At 41.6% G+C, this 14,650-nt stretch overlaps 1 protein-coding gene across 1 annotated transcript in view; it reads left to right on the forward strand.

The window, feature by feature from the left end:
- VAPA (VAMP associated protein A) overlaps positions 1–14,650 on the forward strand; it is a 77,106-nt gene that overhangs the window by 42,791 nt on the left and 19,665 nt on the right. The window contains exon 7 of the mRNA XM_030187660.1: positions 690–845. Coding sequence (XP_030043520.1) covers positions 690–845 — 156 coding nt within the window. The remainder of the gene's footprint in view (positions 1–689; positions 846–14,650) is intronic.

A 14,650-nucleotide genomic window follows, 5' to 3' on the forward strand; every position in this document is an offset into this window, starting at 1 on the left:
GGAATTTGTTGCCGGAGAACCTGGTGAAGGCGGTTAGCTTGGCAGAGTTTAAAAAGGGGTTAGACGGTTTCCTAAAGGACAAGTCCATAAACCGCTACTAAATGGACTTGGGGAAAAATCCACAATTCCAGGAATAACATGTATAGAATGTTTGTACGTTTGGGAAGCTTGCCAGGTGCCCTTGGCCTGGATTGGCTGCTGTCGTGGACAGGATGCTGGGCTCAATGGACCTTTGGTCTTTTCCTAGTGTGGCATTACTTATGTACTTATGTGATGCCTTTTTTAAAATGCTCTGGTTTCAGTATTAGTTTTCCAGTGCAACCTTGCTTTTAACCTGTCTTCTCCTTCTTAGTATTACACAGAAAAATTTCAGTGACGTTTTCATCTGTGACCTTATAGATTTCATAGTATTTACTAGAAACAATTGCAGTTTTTGTATGCTTTCTCCCTGCATCAATAATCACTTTTGAAAACTGAGCAGTATTCTTACTAATGAAGCTTGTAAGTATAAAACCTAGTGGCAAACCCTTGAGATTTAGGGATGATTACTGATGATATGTTACAGCCTTGAAATGCCCTGCATGTTTGGACTTATTTTTTCTTTTAATCTTGTTGGGTTTGCACTTGTGTTTTATGCATTAGAATATATTAAGCTAAGGACTGCAATTCTCATTTCCTTAATACTTTAGAATGAAATAGAAATAAGCAAACATACCCCATTTGTGCTTCATAAGGATCCTAAGAGCATTGGACCTGATGATATTGAAGCAAGGAAGCTACTGGATGAATGTAAAAGACTTCAAAGCGAAGTAATGAAGCTCACAGATGAAAATCGGCAACTAAAGGTAATTTTTTTTTGCTAAATTATATTATTCCTAGAGAAATTCTGTTAGTAGTTTTGTAGGATATGAAATAAAATGTGGTCTAAGTGTATAGTGTAATTTCCCTTCTGTCCCCTGCCCCTTGGGAGGAAGGGAGACTTCAGCCTTAGAGGCTGAAAATAAGAGAGAGAACCAGGCTTAGGTAGGAGGAAACCAGTAAAAATGTTTATTGGTACTTCACAAAGCCAATAGATAATAAGTAATCTCTCTGGAGCAGTTTGTCATCCACTAGCCAGACGCACAGACTGAATAACAAGACTGCACACCTCTCATCTCTTTGTTATCACTTATATATACTGTTACAAGTTTCGTTTCTCCTAAATCATGTGACTTCTAAACTAACTTGTGATCATATATGGATATTCCTGTAATAGTCTTATTTTTTATATGTATACATATTATGGCTATTTCCTACATTATATCATCCTCTCCTCTTGTGTGCACATGCGCACCTGTGACTACTAACTTAGTTCTTATCAGCATGGCTGTGCTCATAGCAAAATGACCATGAAACCAGCTAGTTCATATCATGAAACACCTGGTGTCTCTTCCACTCCAAGCACAAATTTCCGTTGGACCATCCAGAGCTGACATGGTCCTTAGTCTCAAGGTTACATCCAATTATATCTGCCGCATATGGACTGCAGGGCCCCCAGCTCCTTCCTTGTGTCACCTTGACATGTAACATGCATATCCCATATCCTAAGAAAGCATTGTACAACTGCAGGAACACATGGTTAGGAAAACTTGGGAGCCTGCTGGCCCATCATACTGATGGCCTGCTAAGCCTTGGGATCCAGAGCCAGCTGAGCCATGAGATCCAGCTGAATCTTTCTACAGACCTTGTACCATATAACATGGCAGTATAGGAAGGATTATACAATAGGCATGGATTTCAACATAAACTGTTGCATACCAAACTGTATTGCGCTGCTTACAAAACCTTAGATACATTTTTCTGTGCACTTATAAATTTTCATATAAAAATGTCTTCTCTGAGGGCGGTTGAGATATATTAATCACACAACTGGGTGGCGTCATACAATTGTCAGCATGGATAGTCTCACAATTCTGGAAAAGCCTTTCTAGATTTTTGTGAGTGAACTCTCCTGCTTATAGGCTTGGTTGTGGCTCCCCCTTCATCCAATTTTTTTGATATCAGTAATTGGGTACTTTCTCTTTAGAGTGTGTGTTGTGGGTTGCTGCCTGTAATGATCTTTCTTCCTTCTACACCTGGTACTATTCTTTGTTAGTCTAGTTGACTTCTGTTACATTTTTATCCATTTTGTTGAGGTTTCTTGATTTATCATTCTTGGTGTGGATATTATATGGTGTGTTCGCCTGGTTGTTTTCAGCAATAAAAAGATTTTACGTGAGCTGTTTTCTCATGTCAGAAAATAATCACCAGCAGCTTCAAGCACTGCTCACTGTAACATGAAAATCTTCATGCACTGTCTGAGGATAGGTTGTTATGCCCCTTGATATGACATCTACTCAGATGCCAACTCAAGCTATTGGAATCCAAAGATTGAGGCTTCATGACATCTTTACCTTGAAGCAGAGGTCCAGTGCAATCCCACAGGCATTGAAGCATTAATGTGAAAAGATTAAGTAACTTCACTAACAATTCATTGACAGAGTGAGCCTTGCTGAAGCTTCACACTAAGACAGAAGTATGGGTTAAGAGTAGGACGTATTCAGGTTCTTAGTGCTTAATGCAAGAGAAGGATTACTTTAAATCAAGCTCAGTTCTGAGAATGTTTAACAGTAAATGAATTGTTCAAAACTTCGAGACAGATGTCTTCCAGTGAGGGAGTCTGAGAGCAGGAAGTTAGCAGTTGCTGTTCATCTTCCCCTACCACTGCAATTTCCCCACCCCTAGCTGTCTGTTCGTCTGTCCAATTTAGATTGTAAGCTCTGTTGAGCAGGGACTGTCTTTTCATGTTAATTTGTACAGCGCTGCGTAAGTCTAGTAGCGCTATAGAAATGTTTAATAGTAGTAGTAGTTGCATCAAAAGGTGAGCTCACCCTCCAAGATTCAGACTTGGCTATGCCAGATTCCAGAGATAGAGGAAAGTGCTATTTGTTTATTTTATTTATTTATTGCATTTGTATCCCACCTTATCCCACCTATTTGCAGGCTCAAAGTGGCTTACATAGTATTATTAACATGGTTTTTCCAGTGTTTCAAGTATTGTTAGTATTATATAGAGATTACTTAAGGGAAGAAAGAAAAGGGAGGAATTTATTAGGGTATTTATAGAAGGTGGGCTTTCATAACTGAATGGGTTGCTGAAGTGGATTATTGGGGCTGTAGGTTCTCATTGTAGACTTTGTTGAAGAAATATGTCTTCAGAGATTTGCGAAAGGTAGTTGTTTCGTCGATTGTTTTCAGTTCTGCGGGTAATGCATTCCATAACTGCGTGCTCATGTAAGAGAAGGTGGTGGCATGCATCAGCTTGTATTTTAGTCCTGTACAGCTGGGGAAGTGTAGGTTGAGAAATTTGCGAGATGATCTTGTGGCGTTTCTGGGAGGTAGCTCCACGAGGTTTAGCATGTAGGTTGGGGCATCTGTGTGAATGATTTTGTGTACAATCGTGCAGATCTTGAATGCAATGCGTTCCTTAAGTGGGAGCCAGTGAAGTTTCTCTCTTAAGGGTTTTGCACTTTCATATTTAGTTTTTCCATATATGAGTCTGGCGGCCGTATTCTGTGCAGTCTGGAGTTTTTTAATACTGTTCTTTGTAGCCAGTGTACAGTGCGTTGCAGTAGTCCAGATGACTTATTACCATTGACTGTACCAAGGTACGGAAAATGTATCTTGGGAAGAAAGGTTTTACTCTTTTGAGTTTCCACATGGAGTAGAACATCTTTTTCGTAGTGTTTTTCACGTGGGCATCAAGAGTGAGGTTTCGATCAATGGTGACTCCAAGAATTTTCAAGTTTTGTGAGACAGGAAGAGAACAGTATGGTGTGATTGTGTTATATTGTGAGGTAAGTACAAGACATTGTGTTTTTTCTGCATTAAGTTTTAGTTGGAATGCATCTGCCCAGGTGTGCATTATTTGGAGGCTTTGGTTGATCTTGTTGGTGATTTCATTTAGATCATGTTTGAACGGGATGGAAATTGTGATGTCATCTGCATATATGTAAGGGTTGAGGTTTTGATTGGCTAGGAGTTTGGCTAGAGGTATCATCATTAGGTTGAATAGAGATGGTGAGAGGGGGGATCCTTGGGGTACTCCACATTCCTCTTCCCTAGTACCCAAAGAACATGTTCTCTCTTGCTAATGCAACTCCAGATTTAATCTTTACAGTATTTTACTCATCATTTTACTCATCAAGCATTGAGTACCTTGAATGTCCAGTCCTTTTCAAGGCTGGTCTTTGTACTAGAATTGGGCATTCAAGACAGAATTGTGTAGCAGGACTGCTGAGATGGTTGCTTGACACTATCAAGTCAAGGCATGCTGTTTGTGTCATATGAACCTTCCTTCAGTGCCTGCAGTGCCTTCCAGTTGGTGTTGACACCAGTATAACACCTGTCTCAGTATTAGCTGTGTCATGCCCGAGTCAGAGATTCATGGGGACAACCTCTCCTGCCTCTTGATCTTTCAACATTGAAGCCTGTTGAGCACAGGTTTAGGCTAGTGCAATCTTGGCGCCCAGGATTGGCAGAATCTTTAGCCTTCTTAGAACCTATGATCTTAGAGTTGCCATAATGAGGACATCTTTGGAGGCATTGTGCTGAATAGGAATACTCCACTGAGCTTCCATCCGTGCTTTCTCTTTGCTAGGTTAGGAATAGGTGTTGACTTTAACACCTATTCTTCCCAGCTATGGCCATCTCATTTGATTCATAGTTGAGTCCATGCCACCTGTTGACCCTTTGAAATATAATTCTGGATTCCCTTAAAGTTTTTGTCCATGCTGATCCACCCCTTTTTACCAGGGTCTATGGAAGAGGAATTAGGCAATGCCACACAGTGTAGTCCCTGTTGGCAAGAAGATAGACATGAAGTATCGTGTGAATGCACTAAAGGATTTAAGACCCAGTCACCATACCAAAGTATAGTAACCAGATTTGTAATGAAATGGGCTAGGAAGTCTAGAACCCAAGCTTTGGTCCTTGTCTACAAAAGCATGCTAGAAAAGTAAGCAAATTTCCAGGTCTTGTGTAGACCGACCAGGTTCTGCCAGAAAGGGTTGTACTCTGAACCCACCCTGAATTCCACTTCATGTCAGTCCATTGTACTTCCTGTCTTCTTTCCTAAGCCACACTCTTATCCTGGAGAAAACAGCACTGTGTATCTTAGATTGCAAGCATACTCTAGTATATTATCTGGAGCATACTAAATCTCATAGGAAGTCCTCCCACCTTTCAAAAAGGAGGCTATGATAAAATGAGAAGAACGGTGAAAAAAAAAACTTAGAGGAGCAGCTGCTAGGGTCAAAAATTTACATCGGGCGTGGATGCTGTTCAAAAATACCATCCTGGAAGCCCAGGCCAAATATATTCCGTGTATTAAAAAAGGAGAGAGGAAGACCAAACGACAGCCGTTATGGTTAAAAAGTGAGGTGAAGGAAGGTATTAGAGCTAAAAGAAAATCTTTTAGAAAATAAATTTTTTTTTACTATGTGTTTATTAGGTATATTAAAAGCAAGAAGCCAGCAAAAGAATCGGTTCGACTGCTAGATGACTGAGGGATAAAAGGGGCAATCAGGTAAGACAAAGCCATAGGCGAGAGATTAAATGAATTCTTTGCTTTAGTCTGCACCAAGGAAGATTTGGGAGAGATACTGGTACCAGAAATGGTATTCAAAGCCGACGAGTTGGAGAATCTGAATGAAATTTCTGTGAACCTAGAGGATGTAATGGGGCAATTTGACAAATTGAAGAGTAGCATATCTCCTGGACCGGATGGTATTCATCCCAGATTACTGATAGAATTGAAAAATGAACTTTTGGAACTATTGTTAGTAATATGTAATTTATCTTTAAAATCAAACGTGGTACCGGAAGATTGGAGGGTGGTCAATGTAATGCCGATATTTAAAAAAAAGGTTCCAGAGGGGATCCGGGAAATTATAGACCAGTGAGTCTTGTGTCGGTGCTCTCAGGAGACTTTCTCCTGTTCTATGGAGGGAAGGGATTGGAGGAAACACCATAGGATTCATCTTCTGAGAAGTACCATGGATTCTCCTCCAACTCCCATAAGAACTCCTCATCTTGTCAGTCAAAAACTCCTCATGGGAAGGCTGAGACAGAGCATGCCTTGACTTAGAGGAACCATGTCCTTGAGAGGGGTGTTAAGGAGTCAGCTCCCACCTCGACTCTGGTGAACCTTCTTCCGCCGATGGAAAGTACAAAGAAGGGGGTCCACTTCTTCCACATTCATGCAAGCAGAAATCAACACAGGGTGGAAGAAAAAACAAATCTAAATGAACAGCAGAACACAATGGTGAGAGCTCCAAACAAAGTTTATTGGGACCCCGAAAGTAGGAGTAATATCTCTGAAACAGGGGTGCGTTTGTACAGTATGCCAATGTTTTAGAATTATTTTTTTGAAAGCATGACTCATTGATGAAAACCGGAATGTACATACAATCTCAGGGTTTACCTTTGGTATTGTACCAGTTTTCAATAATTCTTCTCTCGGTCTTGCTTGGATTCTTTTGGGAGAAATATGTTTCAGGCCTCTATGCTCATGACAATCATACCAGCTCTTCACGAGCGTCTACTTGTGGGACTTGGTGCACAAGATGCTAAACTTGGCTGACACACTCCACAGTGCAAAGAAAAACCAAGGGTGAAAGGGCGCACCAATTGTTGATGAGGAAAGTAACAAAAGATGTGAAATAGCACGATGAATGTGCTCATTAATAGAAAACAAAAATGTAAAACAGATAAAAACCTCATAATGGGCAATTGTAAGTGAGAAGAGTAACAGGAGCGGTGAAGTCATGTCAATGCTGCGTTCGGCACCTAACCCTTACCGTTCAGTGAATCCAGACTGCCCCTATCCGTTCACTTGTCTATTAGATTGTAAGCTCTTTGAGCAGGGACTGTCTCTCTTTGTTAAATTGTACAGCGCTGCGTAACCCTAGTAGCGCTCTAGAAATGTTAAGTAGTAGTAGTAGTAGTGATCAACATGCCCATAATAAAACAAATAAAAGAAGCCATACTAGGCACTATCAGAAGCCACCTTAAAGGCTATGAATGAGTGGGAGTGTACTTTACCTTGAAAAAGACGCGGGCTAAAAAGTAGGGTGAATCAATCCAAGAAAGATATATGAATGCCGCAACCAAAAGTTGCTGTGTGGTGTGCGCCAAAAAAACAGCTGTTTTAAGGCTGAAGGAAACAAAAAGGCACCAGAATATAGTGACGTCAGCTGCTGAGATGGTGACGGTGACTAAACACACACATGCACACTCCGAAGAAAAACCTACCGATGCATGGGGAAAGAGTGAACCAAAACTTAATGGATGCCACTTAAAATCAAAAGGAGACACTATCAGTTATTATACCTTACCAAAGTGTAAAGAAGACTATGAAATAGAGTATACCTTAATCCAAAAACAAGGAATACTTGCAAAAAGAGTGAACAATCTGTGCAAATAAGGAGGGAAAGAAGGGAGAATTGACAGGGGAAAGACGGTGTATATCTACCAAAGAAAGAGAAACAAAAGAATACAGAACAAAGAATAATGATATACCAAAGACATATATGTGGAATGCAGAAAAAAGTGCTAAAAGAAGAGGTGGAAATCCTCATATGTGATGAAGTTCAGAGATAAAATGATTAATGGTGAAAAGGACATACATAAACAGTCAGGTTACACTCAATATTGAAGGGATTGCATATAAAAAGGGATTGAATATAATTCTTATCTTTATATATCAATGCATTTTGCACAGTGATATAGGTTAATGAAAATGCTAATTATTTGTGATGTTCTATAATGCAAATATTTAAAAACAAAAATATGAATCAATGCATGCTAGAGTGTATATACGAGTGGACTTAAAGTTGTATAGTCCATATCAAGATTTAAACCTGATGGAAATGCCATTCGAACATGGAAGATCAATCTTTGTTGTTCTTGGAGGAGAGTTTTATCTATGTCTGATCTTTTCCAATGTTTGTTGAACATTTTGAAGATGAAGAATTTAAGATCTTCAGTAGTGTGTCCCATTTCCTCTATTTGTGTCACCAAAGGTGCTGATCCATTTTGACGATTGATATTACTTTGGTGTTCTATTATCCTTGTTTTAATCATTCTCTGTGTTTTCCCGATGTACAATAAGCTCTGTGGGCATATAATAATGTAGATAACATGACTGCTGTTGCAATTGGAGGAGTTTTGTAATATATATTCCTTATTGGTCTGTGGATGAACAAAGGTAAATCTCGATTGCATGTTTGCAGACACTATACCCACCACACCTTTGATGTCCCACAGGCTGTATGTTGGTGTTAGAATCAGGAAGTGTGGAGGGAACAAGTTTTTCTTTTAAATTTCTTCCTCAGGAATAAGCCACAATATATCTCTCCTTTCTGAAAAACTCATGCTTTTCAAGGATGTTTCAGTGTCTCCTTATACTTCTTTGAATCTTCCTGGAGAGATGTGAGAATCTGAAGGTACAGACAAAATCCAGTAGTGGTTTCTTTGGTTTTGATTTCAGAAGTTCTGCTTGATCTTTACATCTGGCTCTAAAATATCCAGATTGGATCTGTCATGGAGGGTAACCCCTTCTCTCGAATCTTAGTCATGATCCTCAATTGTCGATGGAACTCATCTTCACTCGTGCATATTCTCCTTAGTCTTAGGAACTAGCACAGAGGTACATTAACAGTGAGGGCATGTTGGTGATGGCTGCTATAATGCAACAGAGTGTTGTGATCCATTGGTTTCCCTATATAAAGTAGTCTTGAAAGTGTTCACTTCTTTGATCATCGGGTCCAAAAAGCAAATGTGCTGATGATCAAAATTCATTTTGAACTTCAGATTGGAGTGTTGAGCATTTACCCATCCGAGAAAATCTTTGTGTTTGCTCTTCTCCTTTTCATAAAATAAAAATATCAATGTAGTTTTGATGTAAGCCACTTTGAACCGAAACTTGTTTTTTGATAATAGTGGGATTTACAAGAATGGATAAATAACTCTGAATTTTAAGTCCGTTGTTCTTAAGCGTCGGGTATGTCGTTCAATAAAAGCGGACAAAATTCTGAGTTTCAACCTTCCTTCTATTAATCCACATGTTGTGATGCTCACTAATTTAACCTTTAACGACCCCTGAGGAAGGCTTAATGCCGAAACACGACCTGTGTAGGGTTCATTGGGTTATCTCCTCATATCTTTGTGGATTATCATTTGTGTATTCTGGCAATGAACTGCTTTTAATAGTTCAAGATTTTACAGTTTGCCTGAGTCTTTTGCAACTTTTTTCCCTTCCACTCCTTGTTGCTGTGGTTGTTTGTAATACAAGGACTTTCAATATGAGTATATAATGTTAGTAAGCCATCACTATGCAGCAAACTGGCCAGAGACTTTTGTGATTATCAGAGATCATAAAAATCCCATGAATATAGGATATCTCTGTGGTATTGCAAATAACTTCCTAATGGGTTATGTAAAAATATAATTTAACTTTGCTTGAACGCAAGTAAAACTGAGCTTCTCTGGGTCCCTAACAACATACCTGACGTCAAAATCCCCTTTGGAAAGTATGAACTCCCCCTCAAATCACAAGTCAGGAACCTTGGAATACAGTTAGATTCAACACTTACTCCGATTCCCCAAATCCAAGCAACCTTCAAGAGCTGCTGCTACTATTTGCGACAGCTACGCTGCCTCTCTGCTTACATCGAGAAGGTAAATCGTATCCCAGTTGTGCATGGCACGGTAACATCAAAACTGGATTACTGCAATGCACTATACAATGGTCTGACTACAAAGGGCCTGCACCAGCTTCAGTTGATTCAGAATGCAGCAACAAGACCCATAGAAGGTTGCAAGCGACGTGACCACATCACACCATTTTTGCAAAAACTTCATTGGCTTACCTGTACAATACGGGGCTAAATTTAAAACTCTGATCTTCAAGGCCCGGAAAGAAAATGACCCCGAGTATCTGAAGAATAGGATGATCCGCCACACACCGCCAAGGACACTAAGGTTCTCCCAAGGACTTTCACTAACTACACCCTCTCCAAAAGACATTACACGATGTGAGACCCGCAAGCGAACATTCTCCAGAGTAGCCCCGACACTCTGGAATGCATTGCCTGAAAGGCTCCGCTTAACACAAGACTATCTGTACTTCAGGAAGCAGGTGAAAGCTTGGCTCTTCAACCAAGCCTTCAATGGAAGATGTTACTAACTTGTTAGTCTCACTCACACACACAAGGATTGACTTGGGCTGCACATACTACAGCGGGACATGTTTATCCACTCCTACCCTAGCTGAGATGATATTTAACCATCTCTCTGACCTCATGTGCAACTTTCTTCAAATCAGTCACCTTACTTTCTAATTCTTCCTACATTCTTACTCATCTATATGTTACAACTTTGCCTTACCCTTCACCACCAATTATAATGTTCTATTACGTATTGTGTAGTCATTGCAAGTAGTATACCATGCCATACTTTGTATTGTTCGAATATTTTTACTGCTCTAATTGCCTCCTGCTCATGTTTGATCTATTCTTACTGTACGCCGCCTTGAGTGAACTCCTTCAAAAAGGCGGTAAATAAATCCTAATAAATAAATGTAAAAATGTATTCTTAAACTGATGTTACATGATGCGTCAAATCGTCTGGGATCAAATTGACGGGGTTTTATTTTCAAACATGATGGGTCAAAATGTCCTGCTTCTGCTACAGGTTATTTTTGACCAAAGTAACAGAGGACCTACTATCCAAGAAGGCATATCCTTATTTACCAGTCCTTCAAACTCTGAAGCGTTTCTTTTGTTCCTTTATTTGGAAGGTTCTTTTCGCTTGGACGTTGGTAAGTTCTCATTATCACAAGTCTCCACACCATACAGAGGAGTACTTTTTCACAGCACTTGCATGTGTTTTTTTTTTTTAGTTACATTTGTACCCCGCGCTTTCCCACTCATGGCAGGCTCAATGCGACTTACATATTGTATACAGTTACTTATTTATACCTGGGGCAATGGAGGGTTAAGTGACTTGCCCAGAGTCACAAGGAGCTTCTTCCCTGTATGAGGCTCTAAGGATTCCAAAATTCTAGTTAGTTATTTAAAGCTGCTAAGAGAGTGGAATGCTTAAATTAATACAAAGGATGAGTAGCCTAGTGGTTAGAGCAACACTTTTCAGCCAGTGTGCCGTGGAAGTTGGACCTTGAATGGAGTAAGTATTTTGTGCAAGAATGGAAGTTTTGTCTCTAGCAGTCGGTGGCAGGGAGCAGTGATTCATACGGCCTGCTCACGCCACTCCCAGAGCCTTCTTTTTGATGTAACTTCCTAATTATACATGGGCAGGAAGCATCAGATAGAAGGCTTTAGGGTGGCGCGAGCAGGCTTTATGAATTGCTGTTTCATGCCACTGACTGCTAGAGACAAGAAAACTTTTAAAAGGTACACCAGGAGGGGGGAGGGGTTAAGAGAAACAAAGCGAGATGCCTGGTTGCTGGCTGGAGAAGGAGACAGGAGGGAGAGATGCTGGACTATTTTTTTGTGGAAGTGGGGTAAGAAGAAGGTAAATGCTGGACTATTTGTAAGGGTAGGGGGAGAAGGTAAATGCTGGAGTGGGTGGGGTGGGAGAGGGAAAATGTAAAATGCTGCACCGTGTGTGTTTGTGGGGAGGGGGGGGGGGGTGTGCCTTAACAATTTTAGTGCCATATAAAGTGTACTGTGAAACAAGAAAAATGTTGAAAATCTCTGTGTTAGAGCATGAGGTTGACGACGAGGGAAACTATTCAAATCCCACTCTTGATCCTTGTGATCTTGGGCAAGCCACTTAACCCTCTATTGCTTCAGATACATACTTAAATTGAAAGCCCTCTGATGACAGGAAAATTATTTTTCATGGAGAGAGTGGTTGATGCCTGGAATGCCCTCCTGAGGAAGGTAGTTGAGAAAAATAAATTGTGGCGGAATGTAAAATAGCGTGGGATGAACACAGAAGATCTCTAATTAGAAAAATGAATGGTATAAAAAACAAAACAGGTTGCATATGTGTTTGCATGTCAAGTGGTACTTAGATGGCAACTCTGGCTGTATCAACTAATGCTGGTGCTGTGCTGGCTTCTACGGTTTGAGTCCCGCATTTAGCAGTCCGGTTTAGGATGGGTTGTAGAGAGCATCGATGGAAAGAAACTCCAGTAATTTGAAATGTGAGAACAATACCAGGCAGACTTTTACAGTCTGTGTCTCGCAAATGACAAGACGGATACTGATAGACTGGAGTGGGTTTTGACGGCAGCTCTAGTAGTTGGAAGATAAGTACAGAGCTGGGCAGACTTCTGCGGTCTATGTCCCAGAAACAGCAAAGAAAGACCATGATCAGGTATATAATATCACGTTCATTGTTGATTTAATATTGAATTATGATAGAGTATGCCCAACAGTCATATTCATTCTCATCTCCTCTCATCCGTCTGTTCTCCAAGCTGAAGAGCCCTAGCCACTTCAGCCTTTCCTCATAGGGAAGTCACCCCACCCCCTTTATCATTTTCATCGCCCTTCTCTGCACCTTTTCTAATTTCACTATATCTTTTTTGAGATGTGGTGACCAGAATCGAACACGTTCTCCGAGGACAAGCAGGCTGCTTGTTCTTACATGTGGGTCAACGTCCGCGTCGGCCCGGGAATCGGACGGCTTTTTGCAAGCAAAATATAAAAAAAGTTTTGCCAGAGTCTTCTGGCGCGCGTGTAGCACGCACCGCATATGCGCGGACTGATTTCCCTCCTGTCGCGTGAGCGTGTTCCCTCAGTTTTCTTTTTTCCGCGTTGAGGTACGGTAGGTTTTTTATCGGGAATCTCTCAAGAGCCTCTGGGTATGTCAGTAAAGAGTCCCCTTCAAACAGTTGACCCCACATTCGTAGGCCTCCCTTGTACCATCTTGTGAAAACTCCCTTTATCGTACCTGGGTAAAATAATGGATTGTGCGCTATAGGGGACAGACAAGAAAGTACCGTACGTCCACGTGAAAACAAACTATCCCAGTTGGAAAGGGTGACATATATGGAAGGACACAAGCTCCCCTCTAGGGATCTAAGCGAACTCAGGATCCACAGGAGCGCCCCCAGGGGCCGCGCACCTAAGGTGTATTGTTCCAGCTGCACCCATTGCCGATCTGGGTAATCCTGAAACCATTCCACTGCCGCACGCGCCTGAACTGCTCTATAGTACCAGGCCAAGTTGGGTCCCCCAGCCCTCCTCTCTTCTTATCCTGATACAAGACCGAGCGCGCCAGCTGCGGACTTTTCCCCGCCCAGATAAAGCGCATAATACGTTCCTGCAGTGTTACTAGGAATTTACGGGGCATTTTGATTGGAAGGGCCTGAAAAAGGTAGAGCAGGCGCGGCAAAACATTCATCTTTACAGCAGCTATAAGGCCAAACCAAGAAATGTCAAGGCCGCCCCATCTACCAAGGTCCTCCGTGAGTGTCCCAGCCAAGCCCTTATAGTTTACCGCAAAAAGATCGGAATAGCGGGCTGTCAGGTTGACTCCCAGATAACGAAAGCATAGGAAGATCTCAACGATCCCACAAGCTCCTCCGGAAGAGACACATTCAAAACTTCAGATTTGGACATATTCACTTTAAAGCCCGACACAGTCGAGAATTCCTCAATCTCCCTCAGGAGCCCAGGGAACGTGGTTAGGGTGCGAGTGACAAACAGCACATCATCTGCGAAGAGGGATAGCTTATGCTCTCTCCCACCTATGGAGAGACCCGAGATATGTGGGTTGGTTGTGAGCCTAGTGGCAAATGATTCCATCACCATTGCGAACAGCAGGGGGTTCAGGGGTCAACCCTGTCTAGTACCCCTGAGTAGTGGGATCGCTGCAGAGTTGCCCCCATTAACTCGTATACACACCTTAGGAGAGCTATAGAATGCTTGAATCCACCCCTGAAACTGAGGTCCTATCCCAAAGGTCTCGATTACTTTGTACATAAATGGCCAATGCACGTGGTCGAAGGCTTTTTCAGCATCTAGACTAAGGAGGCAAAGAGGCTTATTCATTTTCTTAGCCAGATACATTAAATCAACCACTCGCCTAGTATTATCCGATGCCTTTCTATAGGAAACAAATCCCACCTGGTCGGGGTGGATGATGGCTGGGAGCAAAGGTGCCCGGCGGTTGGCCAAGACTTTAGCTAAGATTTTGACATCAGCATTCAAAACGGATATCGGGCGATAGGACCCACATTCCGTATGGTCTTTGTTCGGTTTAGGCAGTACTGCAATCCATGCTTCCAGCATGGAAGTAGGCAAAGCCTCCCCCTTCAGGTTAAACAAGTCAGCTAACAACGGGGCCAACTCGGGAGCGAATTTCTTGTAGAATTCATTGGGGAAGCCGTCCAACCCCGGAAACTTACAGGAAGGCAGATGCTAGATAGCTTTTTGTATCTCGACCGGAGTGACCAGCGCATCAAGTAAGATCCTCTGCTGATCCGTAAAAGACGCTAGGCCACTCTCAGCTAATTATTCTAGAATAGAGTCAGCAGGAGGATTAATCTCCTGTGCATATAGCCCCTGGTAAAATTGACTGGAGCGCCTCCGTATGG

This window comes from Microcaecilia unicolor, chromosome 1 (genome assembly GCF_901765095.1).
Source record: "Microcaecilia unicolor chromosome 1, aMicUni1.1, whole genome shotgun sequence".
NCBI classification, from domain to species: domain Eukaryota; kingdom Metazoa; phylum Chordata; class Amphibia; order Gymnophiona; family Siphonopidae; genus Microcaecilia; species Microcaecilia unicolor.